This window comes from Sinohyriopsis cumingii, chromosome 7, assembly GCF_028554795.1.
Source record: "Sinohyriopsis cumingii isolate HCF-2022 chromosome 7, ASM2855479v2, whole genome shotgun sequence".
Taxonomy (NCBI): Eukaryota; Metazoa; Mollusca; class Bivalvia; order Unionida; family Unionidae; genus Sinohyriopsis; species Sinohyriopsis cumingii.
Genome location: NC_142967.1, coordinates 45886125 through 45900900, shown reverse-complemented (window position 1 = coordinate 45900900; position 14776 = coordinate 45886125). Strand labels below are relative to the sequence as shown.

The 14776-nt window shown below is 36.6% G+C and overlaps 1 protein-coding gene across 3 annotated transcripts in view; it reads right to left on the bottom strand.

Annotated features, from left to right (window-relative positions):
* Positions 1-14776, bottom strand: part of LOC149795137 (E3 SUMO-protein ligase RanBP2-like) — a 135563-nt gene that overhangs the window by 85291 nt on the left and 35496 nt on the right. For all 3 annotated transcript variants that reach the window (XM_089964845.1, XM_089964846.1, XM_089964847.1), the window contains exons 11-15: positions 14307-14478; positions 13794-14021; positions 6396-6485; positions 2090-2178; positions 1112-1287 (exon numbers count right to left, since the gene is read on the bottom strand). In XM_089964845.1, the coding sequence (XP_089820971.1) occupies positions 1112-1287; positions 2090-2178; positions 6396-6485; positions 13794-14021; positions 14307-14478 (755 nt within the window). The remainder of the gene's footprint in view (positions 1-1111; positions 1288-2089; positions 2179-6395; positions 6486-13793; positions 14022-14306; positions 14479-14776) is intronic.

Here is a 14776-nt window from a genome sequence, read left to right as displayed (position 1 = left end):
TAATTTGCCCAAGAAAAATCCTTCTACATATGACTATTTTCTATGCAATAAAAACATAATTCCTCTCTTGTAAGATAAATTCTTCCAAATAAATGAAAATATGTAGTCTTCTTTTAAGATAAATTCTTCCAAATAAACGAAAATATATAGTCCTAGAAGTTAAAAGAAAAAAGATATTAAAATTGTAAAACACAGACATAATTTAATAAAAAGGTAAACACTATAAAATTCTCAAAATAAATCGTCAAAATTCTTTTTATTAAATGCATTTTTTGTAAAAGTCACAAATTTTCTCGGGTGATGCATCATCATAGTTTTTTACTCGAATTAATATAAAGGCTTTCTCATACTGGGTGGCTTTTAATACAACTGACAAGAATGTATTCTACTGTCAGTGAACACTAGTAACGTAACCCCTTTAGTCAATAGATACCCTTTAGGAGGTATGTCTGAGTCAGGTATGTGTGTCCTATATGTGAGCAACACAATACCATCTCAGCTGTCCAATGCATTATATGCATGCAATGCCATTCTCAAATGATGGCTTTGATGTTTGAAAGCTTGTTTGTTGAGTTTTCATTCAATATACTATGCCAAACATATACAACACTCTGATTTATATATAATATTTGAGGTCAGTGTAAAGTGTGTGTGTGAGTGTGTGTGTGTGTGTGTGTGTGATTAGAATTTTTCAGTCATATCGCTATGATGTCTGCAGTGTGGCAGTTTATAGTGATGTTAGCACTGGGGCATCATGACGCAGACATGTACCATGATGTCCCACCCGGTCACATTACCCTGACACCAGGCCAACCAGTCCTAACACTAACCTCCTAATGCTGAGTGCCTAGCGAGGTAGCTGTTAGTACCATTTCTGTAAGTCTTTGGTATGACTTGGCTGGGGGTTTGAAAAGATGACCACCTGCTTCCAAGGCGGACACTCTAACCACTAGATCAATGGAACGGTGTAAGGAATCTTCCATTCAAATACAGGTGACAGTAAGGCAGCTTTGGCTACTTCACTGGCATCAATCAACTTTAAGATCAAGCCATCAAATTCTAGCAAGAATGATCATCGACAAAGGATTCAAATTGCAGGCTAAATACTTACGCAGTGTTGGTGTCCATTTTATAGATAGCGGACCACCAGTCACATTGATCCTTTGTGCACATAGGCGGGCTGATGCATGCAGGAAGTAAATCAGGTTTGTCTAGAATGGGGTAAATTGTCTGTTTCAAATGCTCTTGTTGCATGGCAACCCATTTAACAGTGGCATAGAAGAAAACCTGCAATAACATAATGTAAACCAATATAACAATCATGTACACTTAATACAGCAATAATTTCAAAACAATGAAGCAATTATCTTTTTACATAAAATTTAAAGACCTTCTGTTTGGTATTTGCACAAAATGACAGAAGAAATTTATGACTTGCTTCTTCTGAAACAGTATTACTTCATGAGACTTTTAATACTCAATATGTGAAACAGAACTGGTTGAGACAATAAATGGCCTCCAGTTTAAACAACTGCTATCCTTGAAATATACCAAACCTGTATGCTTTTCAAACATTTATAACTCATTAAGTTTTACATATTGTAAACTTCTACACTTGTCATGGGTTTCTGAACCAGTCTAATGAAATGAATTCTTAGCTACGCTTCAAAACATACTGAAAACTGAAGCTAAAGTTTTGAAATGTGTATTGAATAGTTTTCTAACATAATCCCATCAATGATTTTACCCATTTCATGAAATAACTAGAGTGGGCCAATATATGATGAGTATTTATGTAACAAGTTAGTGCTTTCTTGATAGCAAAGAACCCTGAAGATACAGCATACAGACAGGCACACATCATTACACATGCTGAGTCAGAAATCAAATCCATGACCATAGAGATGCATGTAAATGCATTACTGTAGCACTATCATGTTTACAATTGACTACACCATTGCAAAATTTTATCAGCAAACATGAATGTTATAAAAATTAAAAGCTTGTGTGGAATTAAAGGAAAATAAATGTTTAAATGAAAAATATGTTCTGTCTTTCAGCATACTGACTTTATAGCGCTGGTACCTACCAATGTATCCAGCTGGCATAAAGATCCTGGGTCACTGTTCTTGAAATCTGGCTTAGAAAATTTCATCTTTTGAAAGATCTGGAATCCATCTATAAAGATATAAATAACAAGCTTGAAACAACTTAAAATGTTTGTAATTTATTTTGTGATGATAAACTATAGACAAATAAGTTTTACTACTGAACCTACAGTTATCGAATTTTCTATCTAAATATTGTACTGTTCTCTTAACTTTGACACCTGTGATCCATTATATATAGAGTTATAATGACTGTCACATCTGTGATCCATTATATGTACAGTAGTTCTTCTGACCATGACACCTGTGATCCATTATATACAGAGCTCTAATGACTGTCACATCTGTGATCCATTATATGTACAGTAGTTCTTCTGACCATGACACCTGTGATCCATTAAACATACAGTAAAGTTCTCTGGACACCTGCTCTACTGAGAGACACCTGTGATCCATTATATATACAGTACAGTTCTCTTGACATTAACAACAACAAACAAGGATTTTGAAGTTAACAGAAAAATGTGCAAAACAGTCAAGGATAACTGCTCCTGCTTGTTCAATTTCAAAATGAGTGCTTTACTCATGTGACAAAAAAATTATCTTGAGTGCTGATAATACAAAAAAATTAAACTGGTTTTTGAAAGTTAGCAGTGATCAAATCTGATCAGCTTTAAAGACAACTAACAGATTTTGTTTTAAATTACTTATTTTGTATTGTATCTACAGAAGAAAGTTTAGTTCAGGTGCAGGTAATGAAAAGACGACCTACAAGTAGAATAATTCCAGACATAAAAAGAATGGGTGTGGGTGTGATTTGGATTTTTAACGTAGCTTAAAAAAAAAATCAGTCCTTTCACTATGATGTCTGCAGTGTGGATGTTTATAGTGTAAAAAGAATTTGATCTGTTCTTTTAAAACACATATGCCCCCACTGCTGACCAAAAAGTCCATTTCCCGAAAACACAGAAACTATAGAAATATGGGAGGAAAAAAATCCAATTATATAAAAATCTAATCCAGTCATCTATTTAAGTATACAACATGCATACTGAATTCATTTTGTCTGACTCACCAAATCTGAGCTAAATTGTGCTAAATTTTTTTATAAATTTCAAACAGAAATTTCCAAAAGATTAAAATACAACCTCCCCCCCATTTAATGGACTGAAAATATAGTATGGTCATCTAAAAAGAAATACACATGGGACATTCCATGCCAAATCACCCAGAGACACCCCACCCCAAGTGACCATCTCTAAATTCCATGAAAAATTTTCCTAGGTGTAAATTTTATTTGAAACTTTTACCTACAAATGATTGTACTAAATTAACATCATCTGATAAAAAGCTCATTATTAAAACTGTACCTGGGGCTCAAACTCAAGTTAAATCACAAAAGCAAAAACTGTACCCTCATAACAAGGTGGTTTGACCATGTGGGTAATTACCTAGCAAAATAAATTTTTTATAAGATAAAGATACATATTTAGCTGAATTTTTGCTTAATTTCAAGTATGTCTCTGTACTTTCATGCTTCCAAGTTAGCACAAATGCTGAAAACCATCATCATATGTAGTACCATCAGAAAGAAACATCCTTATAAATATTTGCAAATTATTAAGTTCTTTTACATTTTATTCACTGGCATGCACAGCTAATATATGAAATTGTTGCAAAATACATACGCAAAAGACTTATTGTTTCATATTTTAAGTTCTTAGGCTACATTATCTCCTAGTCCTGGATGTTGCTTTAGTGTGACGAGATACAGCACCACCTTCTAAGAGTACTGCATAATCACTGCAACATTTTCTAGGAATCATTTTCTGGGAATACCACATCAATATGAATATATACAACATAGTCTACTAAATGTCATCTGTCTACTTTACATGGTTTTTATTTAGTTGAAGTAAAAATGTTTCAAACATAAAAGTCCTAACTAAAAAAAATCTGTCAAGTTGAAAAATTCCCAAAATGACCTGAAAATATAATCAGGTTATCTATGCATAAACATGATAAAATGTGGGGAAAAAATGCGTGGTTCCAAGTCCATTAGTCATTATACCAGTGTAAAAGGTTCTGGATGGATGTATTAACTAACATAGGTGTATTGACAGCAAGCAAAAGAACATGCTACCTTCTGCTATCACATAAACATTCTTGCACATAAACATGACGATTGTAAAATCATGTTAAGGGCTGTTCTATTTAAGCATAAATGATAAATGTCACCCAGGGAAGGTGGTTTTAAAAAAATGTATGCTTAAGTATTCTGATTACTCAAAGTGTTCAAGTGAAATGATATTAAGTTCTAAATTGTAAATGTGGATGACTACTCCAAGTTGAAAGTGCCTTCTTGGGGTCCCAAGCATGTATAACTTGAACAGCCCTAAACAAAAGCCAAACGAAATGTATCATGAAAATGTATTAAAAAAGAACTATTGTTTGATTGATACAGAGTTTTTCACAAAATCACTTTAAATTAAATTTACAAAACTAGTTGAAATTGTAACATTTTTCACAGGCCCAGACCCCTTTTTATACATCCAATTTCTAAACATAAATTCACAATATATATTTTTAAAAAATGTATCAATCATTTTCAATATACTGAACTCCCAGTTCAGTGACAAATGTGATCCTGAACTTTCATTTTCAAAATCCTAAAGACACCTCTTAATCTTTATAATGAGCAAAAGACTGGACGCTTTCGACCAGTTCCATAAATTATCTGAAATTAGCACAAATGTATCACATACTTGAAACCACGGATTTAATTTTTTAAAACATCCTGAAATGATTCTGAAGTACATTGCCTTATATGATATAAAGCCAAGAATCATACGTAGTAATGCAAAATGGAAGACCTTTCCATAAAATGCCATATAAATGACATCAATTGATAAATACTGATCTTCCCACAACTCTTTATTTACTTTTTTTCATCTTTGTATGTACCTGTCTTCTGAAAATTAGGTAGAATGTGACCCTAGTGAAATAACCACTCTTAACACATTAACCCCTGAACCAAACAGCAAGGCAGTCCCCTGCAGCATACTTGCAGAGATTGCCTAGAGCAGTGTTAGCCTTTCCAGTGCCTGTATCCCTGAGACTAGCTGACAGCAATTGGCTTGCAGATTTTTATAGAGGGGGCTACTTGCAATAAAATTGTTATTATTTTATTTGTATACATTTAATTAAGCTGAAATCTGGCACGGCAGTTCTCAATAAACTTACATACATAATGGTATAAATTTCATGCTACATGAAGAAATAAAACTAATGCATGATGGTGAAAACAAATGATGTACTTGCCAATTTGCTTCTCATGCCATTAATAATCCATAAAATCCATTATGAATTCACACAGAATTATTAACACCATCAACACATGAAATAACTGCATTTTATGTACACAGAAATTCCACTCGTCGTCTCTTGTAAACTGAACATCCTGTGAATAATGTACACAAATGGGCATATTTTACTTGCTCTTTAATTACCTTTCTTCCTTAGAACTCTCACTGAAAATTTTAAAACTAATAAAACACTTAACAAACCTTGAACTATGAACACTCATGTTAACAACATGTATTTCCCAAACATTTATTTAACGATTATTCAAAAGAAAAAAAAAGCTCCACGAAATTAAATTCATTTGCATCAGGGTCTAAATCTGTTGCTGGTCCTTTGTATAGCCTCTTGTCAATGTGTGTTTTATCATTTACGATCATCGATCAGCTCTACTTTCATTTTCTTCTTCTTCAACATTCTCATCACTACCGCTGTTATTTCCTGTAGCTTTTTTGATGTCACTATCAATCTCGCCTGATTAAAATCCAGAAAATTCTCCGTCAGAATCTGTCAAGTAAAAGTCTGCTCCCAGTGGCTGAATCTCGTCAAGTTGCATCATTTTCAGATGTATATATTTTCACTATTTCTGCTGCCATTGAAGTCAAATTTTTTTCCCTCCGTTCAGCCATGTTCACTCTATGTAAGCTACAATTTTATTGGTTAAACTGCTTGTATAATTAGGAAATGGCTTCAAATCAACCAATGGTTTGCGCCGATTTAACTTGTTGTGCGGGATACAGGCCTAGACAAATACTGCCTCGCAAACTCAGCACTCGGGATACAAGCTATGTAAACTCAGCCAAGTTAGTGAGGCACGCGGGAGATCAGGGAGGAAAAGTATGACGAGTATTCTCGTCGCCAGGGGTTAATGTGTTAACCAAAAGAAACATGACATGACATTTGATCTCAAACATTTAGGGTACTCACAGTCAGGCTGGGTGTCATCTCGCACGGAGTAATGTTGAAGGGCAAGCCACACCAATTGATTCAAGTCATCTGGGAACAGCTTGTATGACTCTGAAAATAAAAATCACTGATTATTCTTGACAATAACACAGAATATCATACAGGTTATTGAAGGTTGTCATGGATGACAATTAAAGATGCCAATGGGTACACAGGTACTTGCCCATTGATAATAACCTGGATAATAACATGAACCGGGTAGCCATTAAAAAAAAGGTTTTCCAAGTTCCGATTGAGACAGAATAACAATTACAGTTCTAGGCTCGTGTCATGTGCACATTTATTCATCATCAAAGGGATTCGTATGGTTGCTTACAATTAACTTGTCATACATGTACTAAATAATAATACAATAATACAATCATTTCTCACACGACCTATTTAAGAAACAACACTGATATTTTAAGCTAGACTGTTCTAACTTTGTGCCCGCCCATGGTTTCAATCAGTTTTGCCCATCACCCCTGCCAGGGTAAAGGCCACCCACAAAAGATTTCCAGAGGCTTCTGTCCTGTGCCATCCCCTTAAGCTGACTCCAGATGTGACCCATCTTAGTGATGTCCGCCTCAAGGTCGCATCGCCAGGTGTTTCTTGGTTGGTCCCTTCTCCACATTCCTTGAGGGTTCCACCTCAATGTTTGTCTGGTAATGTTGGTTGGCGGCTTACGTAGGGTGTGTCCTATTCAACCCCATCTTCTCTTCTTGATCTCGTCCTCGACCGGAAGCTGGGAGGTTCTCTGCCACAGGTTGGTGTTGCTTATGGTGTCTGGCCAGCGGATCTGGAGAATTCTTCTTAGGCACCTGTTGATGAAGGTCTGAACTCTCTTTACGGTCGACTTGGTGGTTGTCCAGGTCTCTGCTCCATACAGTAGGACTGACTTCACAGAGTTGAACAATCTGATTTTCATACTCAAGGGAATTTCTTTGGAGTTCCAGATCTTGAACTGTAAGAAAGCTGCTCTCGCCTTTCTGATCCTCACCGTGATGTCTGTGTCACTCTGCTGGTTGATAATGCTGCTCAGGCATGTGAAGGACTCCACCTCTTCCAGGGGACTTCCCTGCAGTGTCACTGGGTTATTACCGACATAATTGATCTTGAGGATCTTGGCCTTGTCTTTGTGGATGTTAAGGCCAATCTGTGCTCATGTGGCTGCCAGTACATCAGTCTTGTCCTGCACATGCTGCTGACCATGAGACAAGAGACCATGTCATCGGCAAAGTCCAGGTCCTCCACAATGTCCATGAATCCCTATTCTCCACCCATTAGTGGACGTCTTCATAATCCAGTCAATGGTATGAAGAGAAACAGCAACAGCAAGCAGCATTGCCTCACGCCAGTCCACACTAGGAAGCTGTGGGTGTGCTGTCCTGCATGAATTGCATGAATGACTTTTGAGGACATTCCTTTATAAGTGTTCTTGATTAGGTTCACCAGCCTGGTTGGGATGCTGTAGTGGCAGAAGTTTCCAGAGTGTCTCTCGGTCCATGCTGTCGAATGACTTCTCATAATCAACAAAGTTAATGTAGAGCAAAGAATTCCACTCCAAAGATTGCTCAACTATGATGCGAGGAGTAGCTATTTGGTCTGTACACAATCTGTTCTGCCAGAAGCCTGCACGTTCGTCTCGTAACTGTGGGTCAAAGGCCTCCTTCATCCTGTCCAAGTGGACCCGGTTGAAGACTTTCCCTAGTACTGACAAGAGTGAGATTCCCCTGTAGTTGAAGCAGCTGCTGAGCTTGCCTTTGTTTGGGATCCTGATGAGGTGTCCCTCATTCCAGACAGTTGGTATTTCTTCTTCCTCTCAGATCTTCTCAAAGAGTGGGTGGAGCATTTCCACTGAAGCCTCTAGGTCTGTTCTGAGTGTTTCTGCTGGGATGTCATCATGTTCAGCTGCCTTGCCCTTCTTCAGCTGGGTGATGGCCTTCTTGTCTCTGGTGGGATTGTCACAGTTTATGGGGAGATCTGCATTGGCTGGGTGGATTTCTGGGGGATTTAGTGGTGCTGCATAGCTGCCATCCCTCCAGGCTCGCAATTAGTGAAAATAAGGATAGAAATTAGTGAATTTTGACATGAATTCATGAAGCGATCGAGTCCGGGAATATTTCTCAGAACAATTGTTTAGTATGGTCTCCAGCTGATAAAAATAGTTTGTGTTCAACAAGAAAACTCACAAACAATGCTTCAGCATTGGTAGCTTGCAGGTCTTCTGTCAATGGCTTAAAATATTCCAGAGCTAATTCTGGTGCAGCTTCTTAATTTTCCCAACCTCTATGAGCTTTCTGCTACCAATGTGCCTCCTCACATCGTCTCTGCCACCATGCCCAATGCTAACATCTGTGGCACACTGTGTGGAAAAAGCATGATGCATATCGGTGTTTGATGGCTGAATGCACAGCCAATTTTCGGTATATTCAAAACTAAACTTCACTTTTTGTGCAATACATTTCTTATTCCTTGTTGGTGAAGACATTTTCAAGATGTGATGCCGTATGGTAATTCAAATCAGTGTTTGCGGCACATTCGCAAAGCAAAGTTCTGGTTAGGCCCCAGTTTCTCTCAAAAGCATTTGTAAAACTACTCTTATACATATAGATTAAAATACACTAAAAAACTTGCTACCAGGCCAACTGTACCAACCAGCCCTAGTTCCACTAATATCGCAACCAGCAGAAACGGACCGTTTCAGCAACTGCTGACATCACAACTAGTGCTTAACAGGAAATCGGTTATTTTATTAAAGATTTAAAATAATTGAGATTTGGGAATTCTTGATTTTTTTGCATGCGGCGTGAATCTGGGAATCGCTGAAAAGGTTGTGAAATTCACGCCAAAATCGTGAGGGTTGGCAGCTATGGTACTGCTGGCCTGTTAACAGTTCTTCAAAATGTTCTGCCCATCTATTCATTTGGTGTTCTGTACTTGCTATGGTCTTTCCCTGCTTGTCCTTTACGTGTCACTTTGTTTTGCTGTACTTGCCGGACAGCTTCTTGGTGACACTGTAGAGCTTCTTCATGTTTCCACTTCCAGCCGCTTCTTCTGCCCCTGCTGCCAGTCCTTCAACATAGTCTATTTTGATGCTGCTTTTCACTTCTCTGTGGGCATCAATGTACTGTTTTTGTACCTTTACTTTTTTAGTTCTTGTCCTACTGATATTTACTGCTGCTTTCTTCTTTTCCACTCCTGGATTTTGCGCTATGTTTCGGATGAAATCCATTCTTTCTGCTCGTGCTTCATGTGGCCTAGTACTTCTTGGCATGCTGACATGCTGAATTTACTGCCTCCTTAACTTTCTGCCATCAGTTGTTCACACTGTCTTCTTCATCTTCAGGAAGTTCTTGTAGCACTTGGTACTTGTTAAGCGTCAGTCTGTATTCTTCTTTAGTTTTTGCATCTTTCAACAGGCTGATGTTATACTTTGTTTTCTTCTTTTTTATGCCCATCCAGTTCTTCTTCAGTTCTTCTTCAGCTTAAGTTTCAACCTTGCGATAACTAAGTGGTGGTCAGATGCCACATCCGCTCCAGTCTTCACCATCACATCTTGCAGGGATCATCTGAACTTCTTCGCTATGCAGATGTGGTCAATCTGATTTCTTTCCCATGGTCTGGTGATATCCATGTGTTCTTGTGGATTCTCTTGTGGGAAAGATGGTACCCCCAATGACCAGGTTGTTCAGTGCACAAAGGTCAGAATTTCTCTCCATTTTCAGTCATCTTGCCAAGGCCATGGATCCCCATGGCTTGTTCATAACCTGTGTTGTCTGACCCAACTCTGGCATTGACGTCACCCATGATGATGTTGATGTCTTTGTCTGGGAAGTTCTCTACTATGTTCTTAAGTCTGTTGTAAAACTGGTCCTTTGTGGCCCTGGAGCGAGTGTTAGCTGTTCAAGTCAGAGCCACTGTTCACATTTGTTTACTGGACATTTTTTATTAGTAAGAAACCTAAGATACATTTTTAGTCATTGCAAAGGCAACAAAATAAAACTTGTTACCATAACATGCACTTCTTATAACATGTTAGGAAAAAATGAATGAAATGGACAACTATACAGAATGAAATTTTTCACTGAAATAGTTAAATATAAGAAGACCAAAAGACTTCGTTATTTAATAAAAGTTTTTAAAAATCTAATAAAAAATCACGTGCATAAATTTCACATCAAAACAGTTCCAAGAAAATAGACAGGTTTTTTTTAACATGAAACTGCTTGTCCAAGAATCATTCTATTTTGATACTACAAACATAGCGCACCAGTCTAAATGGAAAATAAATGGTGCCAAATATCATAAAAACAATTTTTTAAAAAAAAAAAAAACATGGGATGAATTGATGTGATTGACAGATGTTATATAATTAAAAATATTTCGAGGAAAAGAGATTTTGGTTAAACTTACAAACATGTTGCATCAGACCTTCATTAAGGGACGAACCATGTAGAATTTTCCCCAAATTTTGACATCTCTAATGACAATTTAAATAACAAGCAATACATAGGTTCAATATAAACTTTATTGTAAATATAAATAATCATTGGCATAATGGGGCAAATCCTGTCACAGCACACTGCACCAGTCGAGCTCTGAATTGTTTCTATAGGAATCCCTCAGGAAGAGAGACCTGAGGGAGTTTGTAGGGTTGTGAAGAGTGTCTGATACCTGTATGTGGAGTTGCAAGGGCTGATACGTGGTTTATAGGGACACTGATAACCAAAATTCGACAAGTCTGATCCTGAGGATTGCTATAATAACAAACATCAGCCAATACTCCATACCTGCACATGCACCGTAGGAAGTGGGTATGAAGCATATGGGCATAATACTTGAGTACATTCAAGTACTGACACAAACTGGGGGTCAAAAGCAAAGCTGTAAATGCATGAAACTTGACAACATTACCCAATTTGACAAAGGGCCCTTAGAACAGAGGTGGAACGGTACGCTATGCAAGAAATGTCCCAAATAAACATGGTGGAAGGAGGGGAGGCAGGTGGTTCTTTCCGCAAATAATGTTAAAATTAAATGCAGCATCTGCATTGAAAGGAATGCATCTCTACAGGTGTTATCAGATATATGAATGACGCCTAACTAACACAATGTTTGATCACATGCTTCAACTCAATCATCTGATTGGTTCGACATGTCAATGTATCTAAATTTAGTTACTAGCTTATTAACATATATTGGCTGCAAGCACATCATGTCTGGGAAGAGAACCATAGTAGACAAAGAGGAGCCCAGCAAGAAGCCAGAGAAGGATGCATTGTGTACTACTTAAGCTACATTTAAGCAATTAAATTATAATATCAAATTTTCATTTTATCATAACTGTGATATTTTATTATAAAAATTTGCTGAATTTTAATTTTTTTAAATTTGTTTTTCTTATAATCTATTCTATTTTACTTTGCCATCTTTAATTCAATTAATAAGGAATTAAAATTACTATTACTTTTCTCACTGTTCTGATCCTCTGTGCACCACCAAAAATTATCAGTTTTCCCCAAAATATTGCCCTGAAAACGGATTGTGTTCTGACACTCCCTGCATGAGCACTAAAAGGCCAAGTAACATCACTTATAACAATGTACACTGATAGACAAGGGCCATAACTGTCCATAATGGAGCAGACAAGACAAAATCCATTTTAAAATAAACAATCAAGGTCTACAAAACAAAGTTCACAACAAATTGCATCAGAATATGTTGAATAGTTTGTCATCAATGCAACATCTCACATAAAGATATGAAGTTAATAAACATTGGCCAACTCCCAAAATCCAAAAGAAAATGTAGGTCTGAGATACAAAGTACTTTCCAATTTAGTCAGAATACAATGAATTATTCTTGTTCTATCCTGATTGCAAGTCACAATCCATGTTAAGTTGGGGAAAAATGCTTAACAAGCGGCATCATTCTGTCCAAAATAGGACTGGATCAGTCTAAATCCATACATGCAACATCCCATGCAGACCTGCCAACCCAAACAAGATCATTTCAATAAGGCATCTGATTTTTTCCAGTAAGTTTAACAAGTTTCCAGTAAGGTGTAACAAAATGTCATGTACTGCTACCGTCAGGTTGGCAAATGTGTATTTAAAAAGTTATACTTCAACAGTAAATATTATGTTCATCTGATAAGTATATAAGGTTCACATACACCTTATTTACCTCCAGTACAGTTGCACAACCTTCAGTTCCAAACCCTATGCAGCTTAGTGGTTTGTTACTATCTTTCAACTTGATGTAATTCTTAGAATTTTTCTTCATTTCACAGTATGACAGCAATTTCATCTTCCACCACGTGATATACTCAAATTGATGTGATCTCCAAGATATGTAATTGTGTCCTTCCTGCTTTTATTCAGAACAATCTGAATATTTTTTTCAATCTTCTGTACTGTGTTTATAATAACTTTTTTAAGAGGCTTATTTTTTCATTTTGTCTTTAACATGTATTGGTAGCTGGATGCCATTTTTATAAAAATTCTATAATCAACAGTTTGATTTTGCAAATGCTTCACATGGAAAAATATGTCCAGTTTAAAGCATCTGAGGCAATACAGCAAAATTAGTCCGGTTCTCTAATTCCACTAAGCTAATATGAAACCCAGATCCAAATCAAACAAAGACGAGCCAATTATCCTGATTTTACTGCAACAATTACATTTCCACAGGTTTTCCTTTTTTTTCCAAAAGTCCTCATTTTAAGGGTCATTTTCTCAAAATCATCAGGGTCGACTGGTCAGCCATTGCAATAACATGATGTGATTTGTCAAGGGCCATAACTCCATCCAAATGGAGTTGACAAGACAAAAACCATAAAACCATAAAAGACACATCCAGCTCACACTAAACTCAACAGCACATGTTAAATGGTTCTTGATCTGTGCCAGTTACAAACAACATTCCATGTAAAGATATGTGTTAAAAAAAAAAGATAAAATTTAATTAAAAAAAAAAAAATTCCACAAATAATCGATCAACATTATTTATATGAATTATATTTTAAATGATTTTCTCTGGTGATAATGGCAGAAAGTATCAATCTATGAATTCATGTCTATCTGAACATGTGAAAGAACACCTAAAATGAATGAATAAAGGGACAATGAATTGTTGAAATTCATGTAATGAATATACTGTGAGGTGAGACAGACCAATTGAGAAATGGAGAGTAAGAAATACTGTAGTCTCTTTTGAATTTCTTTTCTTACAAGGTGGGTTTTAAACATTTCTTACTGCAAGTCTGTATTTTATTGTCAAAAATTACCAAAGTGAGCAAATCTAGGAGTGCCATTCAATCGGCAAAGTCAAAAAATATGACTGGCTTCTGAGTTGAAAGTCTACAATGTATCTTACCCTGATCATAACTTGCCAGAAGGGTGGCAGATGGAACCTCAAGTGACGCTGTGGTGAAAACATCTGTCTGCACCAGGTAAGAGCTATCCTTTGCATTTCTTATATCAGGCTGGCTGAATATGATGCTGTAGAGTGCATTCTTACTGCGGACATTACACAGCTGCTGCTGAAGACGACGTGCCCACATATCCCCCTCCTGATGCTGGCAAAGACCACGTAACATATGCCCTTTAATAAAAATAAATTGATGGGGTAAGGAGGTTGAACTATTCAAAACATTACCTTTTCAAAAATCCAGTGATCATAATGAATCTTCAAAACTTGAATTCATTACAATGTGATAACACGCTTCATTCACTTAAATTTACTGATGCAAAAACACCTACTTACAGTATCAGCTCTCCATTCGTACAATTATGGGAAATGAAAGTACTTAATATTTAGATCGAATTATTGTAGATTTGTATGCTAACAGTCAGTGCTACAAAAATATTGCATTTATATTTCACATACCTCCCTGACTAAGCCGATAATTGCCAACTTTCATGAGCTGTTCGTAAAATTCCCTCCTGTCTCTTGGCAGCTGTATGTACCAGCTGGCTTTTGGATTTATGGCTGGAAAATTAGCACTGATGAGGTAGCAAACAGAGACAAAGGAACAAGCATCCTTCCATGACATCTGGTCCTGGTAACATCAAAGGTAAAAACAGTTGAAATACACAAAAAAGGCAGCATTTCAAGTTTCTTTTTTTTATTTGTCATACCTTTTTGGGTGAAAAAACAGAGTGATGCTTTTGTCAATATTGGCATCAACTCATTGTTACAGTTTTATACATGCATACATGCCAATCCCTGGCGAGAAAAAAGTGTAATCCAAGTGGACAAAAAGAGTAATCCAAGCAGAAAATGAGTAATCCACATATAACATAATAAAATCCAATAAGCACATGTACAAAATGATTTATTTACCCCTTCTAGTCTTC